This window comes from Vespula pensylvanica, chromosome 22 (assembly GCF_014466175.1).
Source record: "Vespula pensylvanica isolate Volc-1 chromosome 22, ASM1446617v1, whole genome shotgun sequence".
NCBI classification, from domain to species: Eukaryota; Metazoa; Arthropoda; class Insecta; order Hymenoptera; family Vespidae; genus Vespula; species Vespula pensylvanica.
The window spans coordinates 2954886-2980896 of NC_057706.1; the positions used below are offsets into that span (position 1 = coordinate 2954886).

At 35.0% G+C, this 26011-nt stretch overlaps 1 protein-coding gene across 5 annotated transcripts; it reads left to right on the plus strand.

The window, feature by feature from the left end:
* Positions 1–27: 27 nt before the first annotated feature.
* On the plus strand, positions 28–25574 carry LOC122636621 (atrial natriuretic peptide-converting enzyme-like). 5 transcript variants are annotated; one of them, XM_043828028.1, is made up of 15 exons: positions 28–1024; positions 2601–2771; positions 3048–3263; positions 6307–6706; positions 14797–15013; positions 21059–21272; positions 22675–23046; positions 23119–23351; positions 23451–23657; positions 23738–23951; positions 24025–24170; positions 24249–24417; positions 24497–24747; positions 25203–25321; positions 25381–25574. In XM_043828028.1, exons 4-15 carry the CDS (start codon positions 6659–6661, stop codon positions 25552–25554), a joined length of 2364 nt encoding a protein of 787 aa, XP_043683963.1. In that variant the 5' UTR covers positions 28–1024; positions 2601–2771; positions 3048–3263; positions 6307–6658; the 3' UTR covers positions 25555–25574. The 5 variants fall into 5 exon arrangements, with proteins under 5 accessions (XP_043683963.1, XP_043683968.1, XP_043683966.1 ...); XM_043828033.1 differs by having other exon boundaries at positions 14830–15013; XM_043828031.1 differs by lacking the exons at positions 28–1024; positions 2601–2771; positions 3048–3263 and adding an exon at positions 5040–5277.
* The last annotated feature ends 437 nt before the right edge of the window (positions 25575–26011 follow it).

The following is a 26011-nucleotide window of genomic DNA, read 5'->3' on the forward strand; positions in this document are numbered from 1 at the left end:
CGTATAGATCGTCTCCGATTAATTCATCGATCGAATAAACAGGCTACGCGAAATGTCAGGCAGCCATTGTCAAAAGCGTCTTTCCTATCGGTGTCGCGTCAAGCTTCAATGATGCAATCGTAAGACATTGACTACGATGCCGTTACGCAGTCCGTTCGTTGCAAAACTCGCAAGACTCGGTTCAACAACCATGCGCTAAGAATATAGGCGCTACTTGTACTCGGTCGGTCCTAAGAATCGACTCTTCCAGATGTAATAATATAATTTATAAATAGAACATAAGCGTGGAACATGGAACGATAAACGGTATATTATATTGTCAGTTAAGTCACGATTTATATAGAAAGTTCGTTATTAAAAGGACAAATCATTTGGACGAAGAAAAATCGATACTTTTATCGCAATCACATACGTGAAATTCTTTTTAGCTACGTAAATCTTTTTGTTCGAGTCGCATACATAGTAATAGTACGATAAAACGTTCGATCAAAACGAAAGCTCGTATAAAGATATAAAAAGAAAAAAAAAAAAAAGAAAAAAAAGAGAGAAAGAAACTCGTTTATCTATCGAACGTTTGACACGTATCGTCGTTCGACTTTTCATACTTTGTCTCGTAGTCTCAGTTATATGGGAGCACCGTTAGCTCAAACTCTCGACTGTTTCGAAATATGCGTTAAAAACGTGAAAGGAATGTACGCGTGGCACTGTTTTAACGGCCGGAGCGCGCGAGCGCGCGAGCTTTCTTGGAAATTGAACTTACGACCGGGTCGTCGATCATACCGGTGCTGATCTCACACGCACATCTGTAACATCGAGCGAGCCGTATACGTCGAAACTCGGAGAAATTCGCTCGCATCTCGACTACTACTCTACGACTGTTACGACGATGACAACGAAAACGAAAACGACGAAGACGAAGAAGACGAAGACGATTACGACGATACCAGTGACGATTTCTATACGCTTCTTAACATGGCATATAGAAAGCTGTTTCGTCGAAGATCAGGATACTTTGTAAACGAACGTAAGTACTCTTTAGAGAGCACTTGTTTAACGGGTTACTGCGAATCCTATACGGTAAACGTATAGACTAATGATACGCGAATACGAACGGTTCTATTTTAATAGTCTAACGTGTATATATCTACAGTGATAGTCTCTGTTAACTCTGTATAGTATAGAATGCACTTGCTCACCAACGTTCCATTCTCTCTCTCTCGATTCGCGGAGAGATAAGTTTTTGTTGTTAACGATCGGAAGGGAACGCGCTTACCTCACGATTTCGAACGAGACCGTATCGTTTCGTTCCTTTCCAGGAGACAAAATTTCTCTCTCTCCTATTGAGAAATATCTTTTTTCTACACCTGTAGATCTCGGAATGAAATCTTTGAAAAAAAAAAAAAAAATAAATAAATAAAAAGAAAAAAGTTCGGAGAAAACTTATATCTCGTAAACGAGGTGCGAACGTTTTCACGAAAGAAACTATACTTTCGCGCCATTCTACGTATATAGATACATACATATACATATATTTGTTTATCCGAGAGATCCATTGGGAAACGTGGGTACGAAGAAAATTAAAAATACATTTTTTCTCACTGTCGAATAGTAGAGAAATTGAATTTTTCTACGATCAAATCGCAATAAAATGAATTTTAATTTAACCTAGCTTATATGTGTATGACGAGTATATTAGTCATGCGAAATTATTCTATTTTTATGCTATTTAATATCTATTTAAATAGCATGATGAGTAATTATTTCTTTTCGCCTGAGGAGTATACTCTTTATAATACAAAACAATATCGTTATTACTTCGTACATACGTATACATACGTTATTACTTCGAATATACGTATACATCTAACAGATTAACGAGATAAAAAATGAAGTTTCGTTTATGCGCATATATATACATATGTATATAGAGAATATTTAAAAAGTTTGAGACCAAACTAATACCATATATTAATGAGATCGAATAGATGAAAAAAGTTCATATAAACTTACGTCTAAAAATGCTTTATTGAAAAGATATATGCTTTTAAAGATACTTGTGATTTATTGTAAGATATAAACAAATATAAGAGATGTTCGAATTATTAATTACCGAACACTCTTTTCTTTTCGTATTTTGTATACGTATTACAATTCTCAATGACAGTTATTATTTACAGAAAATGAACTTTGAGAATGTTTTCAAAATACTATTCCAATACAGTTGAAATAATAATTGAAAGAGTTCGGTGATCATTAATTCAACGAATGGAAATCTGCTCTCTTGCAGAGGGAGGAATTTTCAAACATTTCTTATAATTACCATAATAAATCATAAACATCTTTAACAGCATATATCTTTTTAATAAAGTATTTTCGGATATAAGTTTATATGACATTTTTTCATCTATTTGATCTCAGTAATACGTTAGTTTAATTAATTACATAAGTTAATTATTTACGTATATAATTAATTACATAAGTTTGGTCCCAACCTTTCTGAACACCCTATACATATACATCTACATATATATGTAGTTAGGATCGATAAAAATTATTCTTAGTCGATCGAAATTAATAAATAATTTTGTTCGATTAATTAGCGCACGCTTGATGTCATTGATCGCGTTGATGTTAGAGAGACGGAGGAAAGCGTTTGCCGGGTCATTAATCGAGTAGCAGCAGCAACAGAGCAGCAGCAACAGCAACAGCAGCAGCAGCAGCAGCAATAGTAGTAGTAGCAGCAGCAGCAGCAGCAGCAACAGCAACCGCGTGTATGTATGTACACATTCGTGCGTGTACCACGCGCCACGATACTTCGCGTTTAGCATTAACGGTTGTTTCTTTCCATGCGACACGAGAGAAAGAGGCTCGCCTTGGTGTACTCGACGAGGCTTCTTCCAGTGTCGGTGCTGACTTTAAAAGGGAAAGATATAAACGTTTCCGGTCTATGCCCAAAGCGAACATCTGTTTTCTTTGTCGTAACGCGCGTTTTTTCATTTATTCTTATCCAGAGAATTTCGTGGCATTTTTATTCTCTATCTTTTCAGTGCAACGAAATGAAACGAAACGAAACGAAGAAGTTCGATCTATCTAACTCATAATCCACGTGCTAATTCCGGCTTAATATTTACGAGATAGTGATATTAATAAGGAGAGAATAAGAAAGTAAATAAAGGAAGAATTTTTCGACGAACGGCCCTGACGAAGAAAAGGAAAGGACGTCCTCGAGGAAAACGGTGAAAAGAAAACAAAATAAAATTAAGGTGGGTCCGGTCAGAAATACGTTATATGTATGTATATATGTATGTATGTTTGTATGTATGTGTTATATGTGTCTCTTGTACGTGTATCTTTCATCTGAATTTTATAGCGTTCTTTCAACCCTGTTTTTTCACATTCTTTACCGGTCGTGCGTGTTTTTAGATTACGATGCTGGATGCACGATAGGTGTTTAACATTCTCCTCCGTCCTCATGCAAATTTTATCTTTCTTTTTTGTTCGTGTATCTCTCTGTGTGTATCTATATACGTGTCTTTTTATTCTTATTTCAATCGAATCCGTAAAGATTCAAGGATAGGACATCGTACTCTGTTATGACGACAATATCTTCCATACGCGACTTCGTAGAATATCCTTTCGTAAATGTTTCTATTTTGAAATGAACTATTTTCCTTTTAGCGATCCTTATCGAAACGATTAGTATAATCAATGAATTGTCCGTGTATATTTGTAATAAGAGAAGATACAAAAGCGTTATATTCCATCCACATGTTACCCTTGAAACAACACTGCGTTTCGTTCGAATCGTTGCACATATGTTTCTTTTTCTTTTTTTTTTTTTTCTTTTCTTTTTTTTGTATAGATCGAGAAGGAAAAATAACAGACTTATACTTTCATTGAATTTCATTGAATTTATATTACACTACTTGTGTTAGGACGATGCAAAAACGAAGAGGAAAAGAGAAGGAAGGGAATGAAAATTGAATGAAAAATAAATGAGAAGTTATAATAATGCAAGCGCGAATGGAGAACATTTGATACAGAGGATTTATCGATTTTTATCTACGAAATATCGAATCGTTTCCTTGTTTATATTTGCGCGCGAACGGAAGAAGACACAATAACGTGAAAGTGCATAGACAACGCGGAACAATTCTGTCTCCTCGATTGTTCGTGGGAGTAAAACGTTTGTAAACTCGTTGAGAGCGCACGAACTTCCGATCTTATTGCGAGATTGCGTGCGAAACTTCTCTTTGAGAGCTTCATTGATTCCGTGACGGGAGAATACGATGTAATTGCACCTGCATCTTAGCTTGTCTACTCTCTCTCCCGGTAGAGGCTCGAACGATATACTTACATACATACGTATGCATGCGTATCCTATTCGACGATTTAAAAGCGTAAAATTTATCAATTACAAAAGATCACGTTAAAATGAACAAAATCGATTATATCGAATCAGAAAGAGTTATTGTTTGTAATCATAAGACTCGGTCTATTTATTAAAAAGTAAGAAGATTTAACGATATGACACATAGACACACTTTCGCCATAACAGATTGGTTTTACGGTCTACTAGAGAACTCAACGCTGAACTACTTACTATCATATCTTTCTTATTTCATTCTTCTTTCTCATGCGTATACATGTATACATATATACATACACACACATATATATATAATATAGATACATATCGGATAGATATTAGAAAAAAAAAGAAAAAAAGCAAAGCACCACGATAAACGCGTAAAACTTTGCATTATCATTCGCGATAATCGATTATTATTTTCTCTCATAAACATATGCCGCCATTTCTCTCGAACTATTCACATAATCCGTACCGTAGAAATACAAGAGAAAAAGAAGAAGAAAAAAGTCATTTCGATTCGTATGAATTTTCACGTAAACATAATGTACGATATAAATATGAAACGTGACAAATCGATCCTTCGTCGTCGTCGTCGTCGTCGTCGTCGTCGTAGTCGTCGTAGTCGTCGTAGTCGTCGTCGTCCTTGCTCTAGACAGCTTCATAAGCGTGCCCTCAGCTTTAAGAGGGAGTACGTACGAGCTGCCGCGCCGTGGAGAACCGGTAATGACGTGAAAGTGCATCCACGAGCGAACGAGCGAACGGCAAGAGCAGACCCTCCGTTCTCTCTTCGCGTTCGGGACAATCTCCCGGCTCGTGGCACCAGACTCCGATTTCATCGGCTCGAGAGAAATTGGTCGTTCCTCGAGCACGAAAGAACATTCTTTTCGAACGGTCCGACACGGATAGTAGGTCTCTTTCTTTCTCTCTTTCTCTCTCTTTCTCCCCTCCTCTCTCTCTCTTTAAACGTTCAATCCTCTCACTTTGTTCCTTATTATTTTCTACTTATTATTATTTTTTTTTCGTTTCTTCTTCATCGAGTTACGTGGTCAAACCTCGAGAACAACGCGCATCGGCTGTTACGTCTAGCAGCTGCCAACAGTGTCCCTCTATCTATTCGTGCACCTGCGTCGTTACCAACCGGTCCGATCTTAATGGACTTTCGCACGGGCCAGTGATTTTTAATGGACCATCTCTCTCTCTCTCTCTCTCTTTCGCTACTGCAGTTAAAAATTGGGTCAAGTACTCGAAAGTGCCGCGATTCTGGGACGCTTTTTCCTCGAAGGAGTTTCGACGTCTTTCGCGCTTTTCGCGCGTCTATCTATCTATCTTTGTGTACTTATCTCTTTGGACGGATTATCACAGTGCTACGGATCTTCTCAGTGAGTGAAAACTTTCTTTCAACGTTTTCTTTCCTACTTCCTTCCTTCCTTTTTTCTTTCATTCTCGTTTCAAATCCTTTTTCTTTTCTTTTTCCTTTTTCTTTTTCTTTCTTTTTCCGTTTTTTTTTCTCTTTCCCTTTCTCGTTGAAAAAGATTTGTGTTTAATTGAATTGAAAATTAGTGTACATAACCCATTTTCGTTTATTTTACTATTTGCGTTATTTAAATAAGGAGACGTTAAGACGCGTTAAATCGTCTCGATTGCGTTCAACAGTGTCAAGAACCTGCACGGATCGAAAGTTCCGCGATATCGTGTTACCGTGTGTGTACATTTACCTCGAAGAGAAGATACATCAAGTTGGTCACGAAGGTGCAACGAAGTACCGAATGACATTATTCTCTCGTTTCTCGCGTCTCTCGTGCTTTTGCACAATCTTACCGATCGCAAGTTCGACGTTCTTCTCGGTTTTTCTTTGATTTTTCTTTTTCCTTTTTCTTTTTTCTCTTTTTCTCAAATTCACATCATAATTGAAATTTCATAATTATAATTTACAGTACGAATCTCGGCCGCATTCCTATCCATAAACCAATAAGAGAAATGGGATCTTGAGAAGAGTCGAAACGCAACGGCATCGATTCGATCTGTTACCAAAAGGATTTCTTTATTTCGACGAGAGGAAATAAAGAGGAAGAACGAGAAGGAGAATAAGGTGTTTTTGGTGCAGTGCGAATCGGATTAAAAATCGTATGCTTAAGTGAGGTGATCGAAGAAAAAGGAAATAAAGGAATAAAATTCGACGCGATGACGTTTATGGTTTTGGGCGCGAAAAACAACGCCGTCTCAGGGGAACGTTGACAAATCGAACGTATCAAGAAAAGGATAAGAAGAAGTGAACGATTTTCAAAGATGACCGTCACGATGGAGCACAAGAGGAAGAGCTCGTGGGATTCAAAGGTGAGACTCGAATCTGGCACACTTTCTACGCTCTTTCAATTGCTTCTCTTATTGTCTATGTGTGTTTACGTGTATTTTAGTTCTTTCTCTCTCTCTCTCTCTCTCTCTCTCTCTCTCTCTCTCTCTCTCTCTCTCTCTCTCTCTTATTTCTCTCGACGATGCTCTCAACGTTAATTAGATGCTCGGACCTCGTGCGAAAGACGCACACCCGGCGAAAATATCCCTGGCAGAGTCGTCTGCGAAATCATCCTCGGAAATGCGCATTGTTCTTCTCGTGAAAGACGTAAAAGCGAAGCCGCGGAAGCGTTATTATTGAATTTTACGCTAGCAATTTTCTTACGATCGTTTTTATATTATCCATTGCCTTTCGTGGAACTCGAAAGGATGGGTGGGAAAGATAATATCGTGGCATTTTGTAATTTCGTAGATTCAATGACGTTTATCTTTATATTTTGCCTTAAAGAAACGATTCAGTACGACTTTGAAAATTGAGAAATTAATAAGATTAAATGATTTTTAATTATTTTCGAACTAGTCGACGTTCCTCGATTTTCTTATTAGCGAATATCAGTTAATTAGTTTCGTGAGGGCTTCATAATACATTCGACGTCGTCTTTATTTTGTTATTAAGACATCCCGAGTAATGAAGGAAAATGTCGCTTCGTAAGAACCGTGAAGAATTTCAATATAGTTGTAGTCGTCGGAGACTCCCTTTGACGGACATAAAAACTATATTTATTTGTGTAAACGTTACTACTCGCGTCTGACCTTCAACTAATCTTTTGCACAATTCGTGCCTTCGTATTTCGCAGGGAGATGTCAAGAACAAAGATCAACGCTGTTGTAAATCTTACTTATTTTCGACGTACATACCTACACTTATTTGCGACTACCAAAACGGTCGTTTCTTGGAAATATTTTTAAAGGAGAAAACGTTGTTCTCACGATGGCGTAGCGACTTCGAAAAAAAAAAAAAAAATAATTCTAAAACAATTTGGTACGATACCTACTACGTACAACGGGTTAATACTTTCTGTATCTCGATGTTCGAAGAGAACTCATCCCCGGGCGCATATTCTTTGAATTATTTCTGCGGTCTCGCGGTCTGGAGTCGCAGAATTAGATATACGCCTCGTAATAAACTTCGACCGAACTCTGAATTACGTAAATGGTGAATTTTCAACGTGAACGCGCGTCCGCGTCCGTGCGCGTACTCTTAACTTCCATAGATAATTACAACAACGAGTAGCAAGATCACGGTTGGATGTAAATTGTTCAAAGGAGATAATAGTCCAGTCGTTCCTTGTATTCCGATCTACAAGTGTATCGTCCGACCTTGTACTCCATTATATTCGAATTTAATCAAATATTTGGAAAGTTAAAAATGTAAACGATCGTGCCAAATCATAGAAGAATACATTTCGACTTCAAAATATATTTACGAACAGAATACAAGATCAAAATATTTAGAAAACGAAGAATATATTTAGTATAGATTTCTATTTATTTGATTGGTATCTGGATTAATTAATGATAAATATTTTGATTAAAATAAATGGTCAGTTATATATATATATATATATATATATATATATATATATTTATATATATATATATCTATTTATATTTATATTTATTTATATATATATTTGAATTGGTACAAATAATAATTAAGTCTAAAAGTGGCATCATTTATATTACTGATATTTATTATAAATATATATATATAGTAGATACTGATATTTTATTATAAATATTAATCATTTATTTAAAATATTAATCCAATAAATGATTTTTAACATATACCTACATATCTACATAGTATCCACATATTCTCGTACACCATTTTGTCGTTGGACAAAGGTATTCTAAAGAAATTCGAATCTCGCTTCTCTTTTCTTAGAAACCTTTTAAAACGGTCTTCGAAACCTTCTCTCCGATCGACCTTGTTCTCCATTGACCCTGAGTCGCCGTATGTGTCGAATACTTACGCACTCGCCGCAGGAGCTGAAACGAAGAACTAGGCTGACCGGAATAGAGAACGATGCGTTAACGTTGGGCTGGGTCGGCTGGGTTGGGCTGTCATCTGTTCTCTTCACGATTTACCGTTACTCTCCTACCGACACTCGATGAAGTCGATTGACATTCCGAACGTGCGATGCGAATTGTCACTCGTTTGTCTCCCTTCTCTTTCTTCCAGAACACAAATCGACACAAATTATTTAGTAGATCCTGTTCTAACTGAAATTCATTAAAATCTTTCACTTTACAATTTATTCTTCTGTATGCGGAAATCGTTACGTATTAAAGAAAGTTTATGACAGTTTTGGATTCGATCTAAGAAAAAGTAGAGTATCCAATCAACATTTTTCATCGCGGTAGAGCAGTTCTAGAACAGTTCTTTTATTTTTGTTTTATTTTTTGTTCTTCTTTTAAGAAGTATCAGATTTTATCTTAATTGTTTTCTCATTAGTATCGACGGCATACTTACTTGAAGAATTTTTAATCAATCGTATGTAAGTAACGGATTAGATTTTGCGATGGGAGAGAAGTTTTTCTAGGAAGTTGGAAAGTACGTACCTCGATGTTTACGTTGCCTAATGATTTTTAACTGGACATATTGGCATGATCATTCTTTTTGGTTGAAGAAAGCATTATCGTGTTTACTAGAATAGAAGCACTGGACCGAGAAGGCTACGGGTTTACGAGTGTCGGACGCTCGTTACATGCATACAGAGGGAGGCGAATGGAAGCGGGCAGAATGTAATTTAAGGCGAGCAAAACTTGTTCCTAGATTCTTGTTCTTTTCGAAAGGTAGCCTGGTGTTTGGAGTAACGGTAGTAACAACAGTCAAGGGGGACTCTGGCGAACCAATGGGACACGTTAGATTCTTTTTTCTCTTTTTCTTTTTTTTTTCCTTTCCCATTCTCTCTCTCTCTCTCCCTCTCTTTCTTTTTTATTTTCATGACTCTGTGACATAAATTTCTAACGAGTTCGATACTTTGCCGAGCGTTTTCCATTGTGAACGAAGATTATTTCGAATAACTGCTACATACATATACATATATACGTACAAACGTACGTACGTACAGAAATAGATGCATGCCTACGCATAAGTACACAAAAATTCCTCGACTAATCGTTCTTTCCTCGAAGTTACTACGTTGAAATTAGGAAAATGATTAGTATGTATTTTAAATCTATGGTTTCCGGGAAACTATGATGGTTCGAGACGAGGACGACGCGGCTTGCATCGTTATTCGTGAGTCTCTCGAGTCGTAAAATTCAAAGAGGATGACGTCGAGTGCGTCGAGATGACGATGATAAACTACACAACTTCCGTAGGGTGCGTCGTTTTACGCCGGTCAGAAGTCTTTTCCACCGGGGCCATTCTTGTCCATCGTCCACCAGCCGGATATTCTCGTATAACTATAATATATCAACAAAATCTTCGAACTAAAAAGAAGGAAAGAAATCTCTTCGTTCGTTTTGAAGCTGTATCGATTCTACGTACTTTCACGAAAGTCATCGAGAAGAAAATAACTTCTATCGCGATTCCATAAATTTTTCTTTCTTTTTTCTTTTCCATTTTTCTTTTTTTTTTTTTTTTTACTTTATTTTTCTTTTTTTTTTCTCGGCCTTGAAGTCGTTGACCGTGTCCATTAGCGGAAGCATACGCGTATCTCTCAGCACGTTTAGTCCGGCACTTAATCTCTTTCTACCATCGCTACTCGATTCTCCACTTACTGACATTGAAATCTACTTTCGAAACGAGCCCCCTTCACGATCCTCGTTCATCGTATTAACGCTCGAAAGTCGATGATTATTTCGAATTGTAATTGCTTATTTGATTTACGATTGGCAAACGTTTTTGCCAAGCTTTCCTTTCCGATCTGGAAATTTCTTCGTCTAATACATTAAGCCGCATCCTTCCGCCGCAGTTAGTTTTTAAACATCATCGAAGCTATTCTAAATCGATTACCCACGTACGATGCTCTTAATCGTGTTAACTCTCTTCTTTGTTCGTTGATGTATTTCGTCACGAAGATTCCTTTCTTTTTCAAAAGGATCAGCTCTCATGACCTTTTAGTTCTATTATGAGAATCACGAGGTATCTCGTGATTCTCGTTGTAAAGATAACTTATAAAATATCATGATTTTTATGAAATATATTCTCGTAAAATCCGATCTTTCGTACGTACGATATTACTTTGTATAAAAAAAAAGTACAAATGTTATTTTTGTCATCGATTTATTTAATAAACGCTTTAACGATTAATAGATTCGATCGTTTGACACAGATTCGTAGTATTCAATGACTTGCATTCTTGTTTATTTTAACCGACGCAATGTTTTGATAAAGAACTAACTGTGAGCGAATGGTATCTTTGAATCGACTTACTACAATGCAAAAGGTTTCGTGCTCGAACTTTCATTCGACTTTCGTAATATGTGCACTATTGTGTTAGGCAAAATACCCTCCTCGGATCGTTCTCAACTTACATAAGACTTAGACAAAGTCGACTGGCAATTTCTCGATCGGCGTATTCGATCAGTAGCGTTCCAAGCTCTAATTAAAATTATATATATATATATATATATATATATATATATCTGCCATCTATGCGGAAAAGGTAGACCGGTCATAAAGTTCATGCTCTCGATATCTTAAATGAGAGAACAGAATCGAGTCAAAGATACGAATAGAAACCAATATTGCATTTCGTGTTAGAGTCTAGTAATGTGGACTTTCAGGTTTGGATTTTTCCGATAAAACGTTACAGATATGTTAATGTTAATTTTTCGCTCGAAAAATATTCATTGTATGATCGAAATCGTGACACGATTCTTGCTCCATTGCGTGTTCGAATCGTTAAATTAAACGGTAACGTTAATGACCCTTTCTCGATATGCAAATATAATTTTCTCATTTCCGCGTCGACGATTGGAATATGCAAATATCGATCAAGTTCTCGCTACGAAGATCAAATCACATGGTTAGAAAAAATCCTATATTTAATCGATTCAATAAAACTACGTTGTTATCATCAGGAATTTAGATAATGAACGGATATTTGATAAATAGCGTTGAAAGTACGGAAATGATCTAGAATATAGATTAACATAATTCCCAACGAAGTATAGAGAAGGCAATGAGAAAAAGGAAAAAAGAAAAAATTATCGAATACGTTTATTTCCTATTCTCGCAATGGCGTATCGAGTGCCGTGAGAAAATTGGCTCGCCTCTCACGAACATTATTCGTATCTATCTATTCACTTTTACTTTAGCGATCCAATCTATTTCCAACTTAACGATTTCCAAGATTATTCCTTAGAAGAGACGAATAACCGAGGTGTGACCTTTTAAATGCGAAAATAACTAACTATCAGAGATAATCGTAAAAAATCAACAAAATTTTATAACGTAAATACAAATATATTCAAAACGTTTATCCGATAATCGTGTAAAAGAATTTTTTTCCAACGGGTCAAAAATTCATGTAGGTTATCAACCTAGTAGAAATGTCATTCTTAATCGCGGTCGAGTAAAAGGTCGCTCGGAGAATAGTATCGTCCTTCGAATCGTCGCTATTAGATTTCCACGAAGGAAGAGAATGTTTTTTCCCATCGACCGAGCCAAAAAATGGATCGATGTTAAACCGTGACATTTCGTCTCGTTAATAAGTGAGGAGAACAAAAGGATAATAAAAAGAAGAACTTTCGAACTAGCCCACTCTCATCATCATCATCATCATCATCATCATCATCATCATCATCATCATTCGTTAAAAGGTGTGATTCCTTCGGTTGTTACCGCACCATAGACCGTGAGCCAAGCGTAACATTTGAACGGGGAAGGCCTACGCCCTCAGTGTTTGTTCGTCTATTCGTCGCGTGGGCAAGACAGAGAGGGCAATAGAAAGAGAAAGAGAAAGATGCATCGCGAGTGGCGAACGTGCACGCGCGTTCGCGCGAGGACGATTACACGGACGCTTACTCTCATAGATTTGTACGTTAGAGAGAAATAGAAAGAAAGAAAGAAAGAAAGAGAGAAAGAGAAAATGGGGAAGGGGTAAATACATTACCGTGTATCTACTTAGCCGCAAAGAATACACGTGTGGAACATGAATACGGATATATATATATATATATATATATATATATATATATATATATACCTACACGCGAATGTATACTATACAAGTACACACAGTTATTTTACAATAAACACATACGCGAGCTTTGCATGTCATGACACAAGGCAGTCTCGATCGGGTCGATCGCGGATATGCGCTTGCATAAGCCGCTATTCGGACAATTACACGGCTAATCGCATAATTACAGGCCACGACATTCGTGTCCGCTGCGAGGTGTTTCCTGCTTTCGTGATTCGTTGATTATCGTCAAACGCAAGTGAGAAAAATTGTTTAACTCAATGGTATAAGAATAAAGTGTCCTAATTTTTAAAGAAAGATTTTTAAAGAGAAATCTTTAGAAAAATTTTTCTAATACGATGCATAATATATTTATCATCGAAACAACGTTGAATTTTTTTTTGAGGAGGGGGGTAATTTTGAGAATAGTATAAGGATTATCGAAGTACGAATAAAAGATAATAGAATTTTGGAAGTTGTTTTATTTTGAGGATTTTTTTATTTCAAAGATTACGAAATTTCGTACTTTAGGGTCAAATTAAAATTTTCTTCGTTCCTCTTGATTTGATTCTTCCTGTTAATCGATATTCTATATTATTAAACGCGATGATTTATAATTCTCAAGAGCAGGAAGAAAAAAACGATCGTTTAATACAAGTCGTGTCTACACTTTGGAAGCTGTGGAAATTGTTGAACGAAGAAAGTAGAACGAAGAAGATAGTTTCGTCATGCGCCCACTCGCTCCTTCGATGTCTTTCATTGCGCTTCGTTTCGTAATGAAAAATTTCGCTATGGGTATATCTCGAGCGAGTGATTTAAGAGGAAAATCATAGTGAACGTTCCACATTTCATAGGTTCGGTCGTAAATTTATGTTACGTTGCACCGTAATTTATTACTTTTTGCAACCATGAAATACGTGTGTAATATGATCTATACGATGTACGTATAAACCGGGTGAAGCATGTAAATAGGAAAATCTAAGTACCTTCGTTATTTATGGTTATTTTATGGGAAAAATTTTCAAGATAATTCCATTATTTCAAAGGACAGGACTAACGGTGCAAAGAATTTTTTTTTTCTTAAATTTCAAGGTCATCGGTATTTTTTTTAATAGAACTTAATTTTTTTCTATAAATCGATTTCACCATTCTGAATAAAAAAGATTAAGGTTCAATGTCGTTGAATGATTAATTTTTGAGATATTTTGAAGAAATATTTGTTTATTCATCCAACTGTAACAAGTTAGATTTTTTCTTTTTTAGTTAAAATTAGAAAAAAATACATGCATGTGCATAAGCATTATTGCACTTACAAAAAAAGATATGAACATGAATATATGGTTCACCTTGAAACATTCATTTGTTTCTTTTAACTTCTTTTTTAATAAAAAAAAAAATATGGTTTGTTACAATTGCATGAATCACGAAACATTTTTCAAAATATCTCTCGTACAAATCGATATTATTTATCGATATTATAATCTAATTTTTAAAACAGAATGGTACGAGGAATCAATTTATACAAAAAAAAAAAAAAAAAAAAAAAAAAAAAAAAAATCGTAAGATAAAAGAAATATCGATGACCTTGAGGTTTCATGAAAAAAAAACTAGCTTGAGAAAAAATTCTTTCCACCGTCAAATGTGCCCGATTAGAAATAGTGTAACTTTATTCTAAACATGTTTTCCATAAAAACATAAATAATAAAGATATTTAAGTATTCCCATAAAAATGTTGCGCTCGATACAGTATGTGTATGTGTGTGTGTATTATACATATATAAAATATTTATAATATATTTATATATAATATATAAAAATTACACATTATATATATATATATATATATATATATATATGCGTACGTACTTATGTAAATATATATCTACATATTCGCTTTAGAAAGATCATAATAATATAACGAAGTGTCCTTTGAAGAAATTTCACAGCGTTCTTCGCGATCATCCGCAGATCTCGGTGAGCACAGTAAGCACGAGAAGATTCAGTCGCGCTGGTACGCCAAGCTCGATCCTATCCTCGGACAGCGACATCAGGTTCACCAGGAAGCTCGGTGGTCAATATCGATGCGGTTGCTGTGTCCTAGCCGCCTTTTTGCTCTTCCTTCTTTTTTCCGGCGTTTCCATATACCTCGGCTGTAAGTATATCTTTTTATCTTCCTTCACCTCGTTATCTTTTATCGTATAGATAAAAAACTGTCGGCCCGCAGGACATACATAGCCGTTGTCCCTACTTATTTGGTCCGGTAAGATGAAAGAAAACAACCATTATTTAACATTATTTAACACCATCGTGTCTTGCGAAATATACGGATTTTGTTTGTAACCATGAAGCGATAGTTAGTGAACTTTAGTAACGGATGAACGAATTGTTTGATGGTAGGGACTGTGTGACCTACGGCTGAAAAGAAGTTAACCATCTATGTCTTATTGCAGAGGTTCTCAACCTATCGCTCGCGTTAAAATTTGTAACGGATCGATATAATATAGTATCTACTAATTTACGTCGAAACGAGAAAAGTAATCGATTCGTAAAAGATTTTTAGAAACAGTCAGTAAGGTTGAGAAACTTTGTACCATCGTATATTTCGATCGGTAGAAACTAACTTCATAGTGATCCGACGACTTCGCGAAGACGAACAGACACGAGGTTCAAATTCCAACATCGATTTAATCCTTGAAGACCTTCGCGAAATGAAAAGAAGTGAAGAAACGCGTTCGTTTCACCACTTTCACCATGAAATTCGAAGTTGGGAATAAAGCATCGTAGTCGAACGAAAATCTGCAATCTTGTCGGTTATGCTGCCGATGCGGTTTAGGAGCCATGAAATTACATAGACGTCAAAGAAACTCGTCGCGTTCCTCGAGCGAGAAGCCCCTCTCGATGAGGTTGGTATTCACGGTGTCTGAACGTCTTACGAACCGCGAACTCTGATCGACGTTTCCTTTTGACGAAAACAACCAACATTTTCCTTGTATAGTTCCAACATTTACGCGCACTTCACCTTGAGAAATGATGGCATTCCTTCCTCGTAACGATACGCGTGTCATAACGAGGTTTAAATTATTTATAAGAGAATCTTCCGCTTTGATATCATGGATTAATGTTCGTCTTGTCTCGTAATAAAAATCAAAATTACTCGAATTGAAATTGGACGATTGATAATGTTTCTCACGTGTCGTTAATTACAATACATATTAATAAGAAGTAACAGTAAAGTACTTTATGTAATTCAATCGGGATATTAAAATATAATAACTACATGATCGATCAAAGTCATTTCAATTTCCAACGGGTCTCGTAACCATCGGAAAAGAGTCATCGGCCGTAGAAAATTATTGTCTTAAGATGAACGGTAAATTCATGGGAATCACATTTCTCGATGTTCCTGTTATATATAGAAGAGAAAGAGTACAAACGAATGCGTATATAATTGATTATTGGAAATGTAACGAAAGTAAAAAAGAAAAAAAGAGAAAAAGAAAGTTAACAGTACAAAAATGATAAAAAGTTAGCATCGATAATCGTTTTTCAATTATCCGCTGTGATAAACCCGATTTATCACTCTTTGGTAATAACGTTTAACGCTGTAAATAAATGGTGTGTGACGAGTTAAAACGTGATTCGTGCTTTACAAATTTGCGAGATATCCTATTCGAACGAATTATGAGCGAGAGTAAAGCGATTTGTCGCGTTTGTCATCGCTTTTATCGTCGCGATCACGTCGAGTCTGTCGGAATCTAACGATAATGAAAAAGTGGTGATAAAAAAGAAATAATAAAAATTAGAGAGGATATATCTTTGATGTACGGGCAAAAGAGTATAAGTTGGAATTATTAGTTCAATTAAATTAAAAAGCTAATATACTTAATATCTAAAAGCTAATATATTTAATATCTACTAGCTAATATACCTGATAATACTTATTATCAAAACTAATAATACTCAAAATGCGATATAATATTATGTTAAATTTTTTATGTAATAGTTGATAAAATATGTCTCAAAATATACATCATATTCGATTTTTTTTCTTTTTTTTTTTTTTTTTTTTTTTTAATAATGATAGAAGTCACAAGATGTTTAACAGTTTAAAATTGATTTATATATTTCAGTTCAATCTCTGTTTCAATTGATCGGCCACAGTAATTTTAACATCATTGTATGTAATTTAAATTTATTGTATGCAATGTAACTTAAATCTATACATTGTATATGTAAATCTATTTGTTTATTGTATGTAATATAATTTAAATCTATATATTGTGTATGTAATGTAATTTACATTTCCGTTCAGTCTAAGTTCAATCACCGATCTGTCATACACAATTCCTTGAATATAAATTACGGAGACAGAACAGAGATTTAACTGTGTTTGAACTGAAATGTGTGAATCAATCTTTAAACAATAGTAAATGTACTTTTACTATATGACCAAATTTTTAAAGTAAACACTAAATAGTGTAACTCAATTTATATTGTCTTTTCTTGTTGTTACACATAATTTTCTTCAAATATATAGATACTATTAGAATCTCAAGTAACAAAGTGAAAAAAAAAATGAGATTGATTTATAATATTAGAATCATAATAAAAAGACAGCAACATAGAATATATTAGCGTGCTTATCTTCTTTTGAACAAAATTAAATTTATACTTTTTTGCCGTCCAACATTGATATAATGTTCCAACAGAGTAATGATAATCGCATGATCGAGAAATTTATAAAAATGAAATTAATCGATTTGTCTTGCATGTAATAGAAGATGTCTCGTATGTTTTCGTAAGTAATAGAAAGAATTTGATCTATTTCTCGAGTGTATACATATGAGCTATCGCTGTAAAAAAAAAAATAAGAGAGATCACTCAACGTTTTTTAAGAAATTAATATAGATCGATATTTTAGCTTATTTTCAAGTCAGTGACAAATATGTGCTTACATACACGAACAAATTTTTTCTCGTGTATATTAAGATTGCATGACTTTTTTTGCAAATTTATATAAGACGAATTTATATAATTATTTTCCGAGAATTGATACGGATTAATATGTTTTAAGGGCGGAGGTCAACCCGAGAATATAAAAATAAATAAAGTTTCTAAAGATTTTTTAGAGATGATTACTGAATGAGAAATTTTTATCTTTTAAAGAATTTCTTCTAATAATTCTAATTTTATAAAAATATAACTTGCGGCTTTACTTTACATAATAGCGGAATTATTCGTTCGTTTCGAAATCTCATTTCCTGAAACATAGATTGTCGACCGCCGTTATTGCCAAAGGACTGGAACATCTGAAGTAAAAAATTTCGGTTGATTTAACAACAGAAATATATTGTCTAAAATGTAGATTATAAATTTTCCAAATTTTCAATTATTACAAAAATTCGTTGTGAGAAATCCTTTTCTTTTTATCTGAAAAAAGAATAAACCTCAAATATTTATAAAAAATTAAATAATTGAGAAAAATTCGTACGCTACATTGTAGAATACTTTATATAGAATATTTTATACAAAATCAAATTTGAATCGATTAATTTTAACATGTAAAAGTGAAAATTTTTAAACTAAAAAACTAATAGTTTTGAGAAAAGGATAAAAGAAATTTTAAGGTATCTTTTATTACGATATAATCCGTCTCTCTATACTTAGTTTTAATTTCGATAAATGCTCAAAATTTTGAAAACTCCCTTAGACATAATGTTCTGTACAATTGAAGCTTTGAGAAAGTTAAATAATTAAAAAAAAAATTCAATTTTCTTTGAACCGTTAGGATGATCTATCCCCTTAAAGAGAAAATATAACAATCTACATAAATCTAATAAAAATAAATCATAGTACGTCTTACAAATTGTTCCTTTTTTTATCTTTATTGATATACTATTTTTTTTATATACTATTTTATTTATTATATATAAAAAAGTTATTCATATTTTTTGTAGATTACATAAAATCACATATTTTTTATTTTTTATTTTTTTTTTATACGTTTCATACATTATAAATCTTGAAAAAGATCACAAATCGCGCGATGTAAAAGTCTCGTAAATTAATTCGTAGAAACGAAAACGAGTCGAAGAAACGTGTCGGATCTATCAAATATCGTTAGAACTCGGAAGGAGTAGATAATAAGAAGTTATTAATGACTCGAGCGTGCTGAAGGAGAAATATGAGGAGGTCGATAAATGTATTGTGACGAGTGCATACGCGCGTGCGAACTAAAAGAAGAAGAAGAAGCAGAAGCAAAAGCAAAAGAAGGTGATGCGGCCAAAGCCCATTGAGGTCTTTCAGCACGCAAACATAACGGTCTGACCGAGTTACCGAGTCTTCGAGGAAGTCCTGACTAGTCGTACGTTTTATCGGGACTGCTTTTTCCTTTTCTTTCTCTTCTTACGACTTTATATCGACGAGAATTTCCTTTCTAGAACTAACTTTGTAGAATTATTTTCCTATAAATTACGCCAGCACGATGGTTCCTTTGAAATCGACATTTGATTCATGGAAAAATTTTCTCGGTTATCGGAAAAAGAAAAGAAAAGAAAAGAAAAGAAAAAAAAAAAAAGAAAAAACGCAGGGAGATCGTTATACAATAATTGGCTCTTGTGTAAAGTAGAAATTAAAGATGAAAAAATAAATAAATTTTTCTACACTTGTTTACGATAATAAAGAATGTATAGGTCGATAACCAAGTGAGAAATACTCGAGGTATAATATTTGTTATTTTTCTTTTCTTTTTTTTCTTCCTTCCTTCCTTTCTTTCTTTCTTTTTTTCTTTCTGATAAGATTATTTACGTTTGTAAACGTGATAGGAGTACTGTTCTCGTTTATATAAGGATGTTAACATATGATAAGGCGAGAGTATGAAAAAAATATTACGTAGTATTTCGATCGATATAAAGGATCGTTAAAGTAAACAAGTAAAGAGAACAACGATGCATGGGTTTTACGATCAATGAGAATATCTCGCGCGTGGCTAACAAGAAACACGAACCGACGAGAATCATCTTGGTCCAGTGAGGCCTTCGAAGTAGTAAAAGGTAACGGTATGACCGAGTTATCGAAGTGACGCACGCCTATGACCGCTTCGTGGCTCGACCTTAAAGTGGGGATTCGTGTCCTTGAAACATTTTGATACCCGTACAGAGAGATTCCCAGTACGAGTACGCAGTGTAGTCAGGATGATGGTGAGAGTAAGAGGGTCACAAGGAGGAGACTGAGACTGACTTTCAATACCGGAACTCGTCATACTATAATGCTTCGTCATACTTCGAGGATTCCTTTTGTTCTTCTTCTTCTTCTTCTTCTTCTTTTTTAAATTCGACGAATTATTTACATTTCTCTTTCTTTCTTTCTTTTTCCTTTCTTCTTTTTTTCGTTATACGTCATAAGAAAAAAAGAGAAAAAAATAAATAAAATAAAACGTTTGTCTTTAACGATTGTTCTCTTTCTTTCTTTCTTTCTCTCTCATCGAGAACATGTTCATCCAGTTTACGTTCGCACGCAATTTATATGTCGTCGACGTGTCAGGTCGAAAAAATCTTTGGTCGACTTTACTATCTCGAATATCGAGCATCTTGTAACCGCATGATATCGTTGTACGTTCTATGCCTCTGGGAAAATTGATTGCAGGATAAGGACTCGCTCCTTCGAAAAAGAAGTCTCTCTTAAGAGATGAGGAAAAATTGCTGACCAAAGTTTGCGGTGAAAGGTGAGTCTCTTGGACATTGTCGCTGCGGGCACCTGTTTGTCCTCGATTCTTTCTCCCTGCAGTCACTCATCTCGATGGCAATACTCCAGAGGAAATTAACTTTCTGTTTAGGGGACATAGACGACAAATCGTTATAGAAGAAATTTCTACTATGATATTACGAACGTATTTATTCATGACGATATTGCGTTAAATTTATTTATTTATTTATTTATTTATTTATTTATTTATTTATTATCATCAATAATTTATGAAAAAGAAATATGAAAAGAGAAATAATTATAGCGCCGTTTGAAAGCAAGTAAACGTCGAAGAACGTGACTTCATCTCGTTTATATACGCGCTCGTTTCCTTAATCATGAAACTAACTAATTATGGTAATTAGTTAGAACGTAAGAATGATCCTCTCGGGAACCTATAATAACGTCGTTTGAAAATAACTAATTAAGAACGTTGTGTATGATTTTTTTTCAGACACGTTCCTAACATCGGACTCACCGGGAGATCAAATATTCTTAGCGACATTTCGTGTTACCGAGGGAGATTACTTTGCATCGGAACTGGCAGATCCCTCTACCGAGGCCTTTCGCATACGATCACGAGAATATCGCGATCGGATCAATCTTATTTTCCGACGTAGTTGGCTCAAACTTTCCTTTCTCGCTTCGGACGTCTTAGCACTCGACGGGTAAGTCAATCACCTCGGATCAATCGATTCAAATTTTAATAGCTCGAATAATTTGTTCGTCGTTAAAATGGTGTTCGAATCGATGTACGATGATTCTGTCGGAAGATCGATCAATATCATTTACGTTATCTTGATTTTTGAGGATGAAAATCGGATGAATGTAAAAATTATATGTAAATCGAATAAATCGAATAAATCGAGTACATCGAGTTTCTTGCGATGCAATGATTGAAAGTCGACTGATTCTTTTCGCTAGAATTAAATTCTTTTTATCGAATTAAGATTCTAATAGCTAGAATAATTTTTATTCATTGAAATGGTGTTCGAATCGATGTACGATGATTCTGTCGAAAGATCGATCAATATCATTTACGTTATCTTGATTTTTGAGGATGAAAATCGGATGAATGTAAAAATTATATGTAAATCGAATAAATCGAGTACATCGAATTTCTTGCGATGCAATGATTGAAAGTCGACTAATTCTTTTCGCTAGAATTAAATTTTTTTTATCGAATTAAGATTCTAATAGTTATAATAATTTGTCGTTCATTGAAACGGTGTTCGAATCGATGTACGATAATATTTCTGTGGGAAGATCGATCACCGTCGTTTACGTTATTCATTTTCGTCTAATATTCTACTAATAGTGATGCTTGTTTGTACCTATGAAAAGCGAATGACTGTAAAAATAACATGTAAATTGGATACATCGAGTACATCGAATAATTGAGAATTGTGCAATGCTCTTTCCGTCTTCTTACCGAATTAAAATTCTAATAGCTCGAATAATTTGTTCTTCATTGTAATGGTGTTCGAATCGATGTACGATAATATTTCTGTCGGAAGATCGATCGCCGTCGTTTACGTCACCCGTATTCGTCTAATATTCTGCTAATAGTGATTTTTGTTTGTACCGATGAAAAGCGAATGGTCGTAGAAGTTGCGTGTAAATCGAATAAATCGGTTACGTTGAGTTTCTTACGATGGAATAATTGAAAGTCGAGCGATGTTCTTTCCAAGATTTATCTCGACTCGGTACGAAAGAGAGAAAACCATTTCACGATCCCTCTCGCGATTCTCTCGATTGCTTTCTTACGGTTCATACATAAGCAAACGCGACGAGTTCTGATGTGTGCACTAGGGAAGAACAAGCATTGAATGCCACGTTCATCAATAATGTATGCTCGTGTTTCACATCAAACGAATACAGTCGCTATTTATTTCTAATCTCTTTAAATATTCCTAACTTAGAGAGTTTAGAATACTATTTACGCGTATTCTCTTGCGACATGTTACATCGTTGTTTAAAAGATTATCACCTAGGAATATCAGATAGAATTAATATCGTCACTGTTATAGCTAACTTTTGTTTCTCTTTCTTCTTTTCTCTCTATTGCAGAGTGGAAGGTCGTGACTTGGTGGTTCATTTCGACGTCAGATTTGATCCACGATATCAAACCATCACTACCAGCGACATCGTCGATATTCTATCGCGCGAGATCGATCCGACTAGCTCGAAATACTTGTCGAATCTAACGATAAACGCCAAAAGTCTCGAGGTTCAAGAAAGTTTAACGGCTTTAAATGCACAAGTCAGCTTACAAACAACGATCTCGACTATTCCACCTACAACGACTGCACCACCCCCAAGAAGATGCAGTCTTCTCGAATTATCTTATTGCAAACATCTTCCATACAATGTCACTTCCTATCCGAATATGTTGGGACATCGTTCATTGATCGACGTGGAGGAAGACGTTATTGCATTTAGGTAATTTTTCGTTAATCATTACGTCCGCAACAATGATTTTTACGATGATTTATATCTTCGATTTTCTATCAGGGAATTGGTAGATGCCGAATGTTATCGTTCGGCATACGATTTCGTCTGTCAAGTTTTACAACCAGCCTGTTTGTCCGGCGAACCCGAAGATCTATTGCAATTACCCTGTAGGAGTTTTTGCAGAGAATTTTGGAACGGCTGCGGAAATAGACTTTCGGATAGGATCAAGCGAGCTTTGGATTGTTCCAATTTCCCGGAATACGCGGATGTTGGTAGTTGTAGACCAAAGCCAGGTAAATCTTATCGTTGTTCTAATTTCAATGGAAGTGTAACAAAATTGGATATAATTAATAAGAGTTATAGAATGACGAACATTGTTATTTTTATCATAGGATGCGTACAGACGCTTCAATCGAAGGCCTTGTCGCCAAGGATTTGTGACGGTATAATTGATTGTCCGGATCTGGCTGATGAAAAAAATTGTGCCTACTGTCGCGACGGATATATGCATTGCGGAGTTGGAAGAACTTGCATTCCGTATATCAAACGATGCGATGGAAAAATAGATTGTCCAAATGGAAGCGACGAGAAGGATTGTCGTGAGTAGAACGAAATCGTTCGTTTCGATTGTTGTTTTCGAAAATGAATCAAATCGAATCGATCTTTTTTCGTTTGACAGTATCATTAGCGCAAAGTGTAAAAGCTGTTAAATCTCAGCCATGGGACACGCCACATGCCGCGAAGTACAACAGCGAGGGTTACGTTGTTTTTAACGAGAAAGGTACAATCGGTAAACTCTGTACCGAGAATTTGAATGCTACTATGCCGGCCACGGAAATGGAAACCGTTCTTCAGACTGTAGCGAATTCTCTTTGTACTTTATTAACTTATACGTGAGTAGGATACTTTTTCGATAGAGTTTTAATCTTGAAATGTAAGATTCAATTTCGTTATTTGTTTTCGTAGAGGTGTTAAATCTGTCGAAGTGAGGATCGATGAAGAGGAAGATGTTCAATACGTTCATATGGAAGATCCATCGGCTACAGAGATCACGTTTGTAAGAGCACCTTGTCCAAGCAAAGACGTTATGTATATTCGCTGTTCTGAACTTGGTACGAAATTCAAATCATTCAGTTGCTTTTAATCCGTATATCGTATAAATACAAATATTTTTATACTTAATATTTTAGAATGCGGGGTACAGCCTTTACGAAATAAAGGTAAACAGGGTCTTAGTAAAATGGCAGAACCTGGCGATTGGCCTTGGCATGCAGCACTTTTTAAAGAAGAGGTTCATGTTTGCGATGCTACGTTGATTGCTGAAAGTTGGTTACTCACAACTGCTTCTTGTTTCCAAGGGTAATGAAAAATAAAACATATTCGTTATAGATTTTTATAGATCATCGTTCAGAAGATATTGATTTATTTTTTGATTTAGACAACCAAAGGCAGAATGGTCTGCTAGATTAGGCACAGTACGTCTTTCGAGTACGTCACCGTGGCAGCAGGAACGTAGGATCGTAGGAATGATAAAATCCCCTGTAGAGGGAAGTACGACTGTTCTATTAAAATTAGACCGTCCTGTTACGACTTATTCGGATTTTGTTAGGCCGGTTTGTTTGCCTTCTGCTCAAGATCCACCATCGACCAATGCATCTCAATGCAATACTTTGGGTTGGGCCAGAAATCGTACGTAATCATTTTTTTTATTTCTTTCGACATATTCAAAGTTTAATATTATTCAGATTAAGATCGAAAAGAACAACGAGGAGTTATATAGTCAGCTGGTAGAAAGTTCTTTTTTCCTCATCCCATGAATATTTGTATAATAAACGTTAAAACAAATATATAATACACGATGATTGTATAATACATAATATTTTTTAAATTAACGATACAAGGACACGTCATGACAACGTGCATTTATAAAACATGTTAGATAAACACTTTACATTGAGGAAAGTATAAAATGAAATAAACTGGTATACTTATATAACTAACATAAGTGAATGTGCATACTTTCGTATAGAAACGTTCTCTGTTTAACAATGTAATAATCACGATTGCTATCCGACTTTGTGAAAAAATAAAAAAAGAAGAATATTTATTCTCCGTATTTTTATATCAAATCTTTTCTATTTTAGGCGACATGCTGCAAAGAGTACAACTGAGGCATAGTGCGATGGAAAGATGCGAAAATATAAGCATCGCGTCGGTGAACGGTGTTTGTACCGAGCCAGCATATTCGGTGGATGATTGCAACGTAAGTTATAATTTGCTTAAGGCATATAACGTTAATATTTTCAACATTGATTTTTCTAGGAGGAAGAAGTCGCTGGTAGTCCGATGCTTTGTCTTCAAGCTGGCGGTCAAACATGGGCATTAACCGGAGTTGGTAGTTGGCGAATAGCTTGTTCTAAAGCAGGCGTTGAAAGACCTAGATTGTACGATCAAATATCCTCCAATATCGCTTGGATAAAATCGACGATTAGTTAAATATTCGCAATCGTTCGAGAGAAAAAAAAAACATCGATATCCTATTCGATATATTTTTGACAGAAAGAAAAGTCATTTTAAATTAACGAACGTGTACTGAAATGAAAATTGTGATAAATACTTACAATCAACGACGATCGTATGTATATTATTTTCTTTTGCATAATTCGAACGTTTTTACTTTTCATTCGTCATTCTTTTTTCGTATCGTCATCGATCGAGCAAACATCGCTATTGCCATTAGATCATAACTTCCTAAACGTACATAGTGATATACGTAGTGATATTATTTAGTGTTATTCCTCCTTTAGTAAAAGCTATTGCAAATTAAACATACTCCGTACGATTGTAAATAAAACTACGGTATTATATTGTCTTTTCAAAGAAATCTTCACAAATGATTCTCGTTTAACGCGGCATAATTAATCTTAGTTTATTTTATCAAAGAAAATTGTAT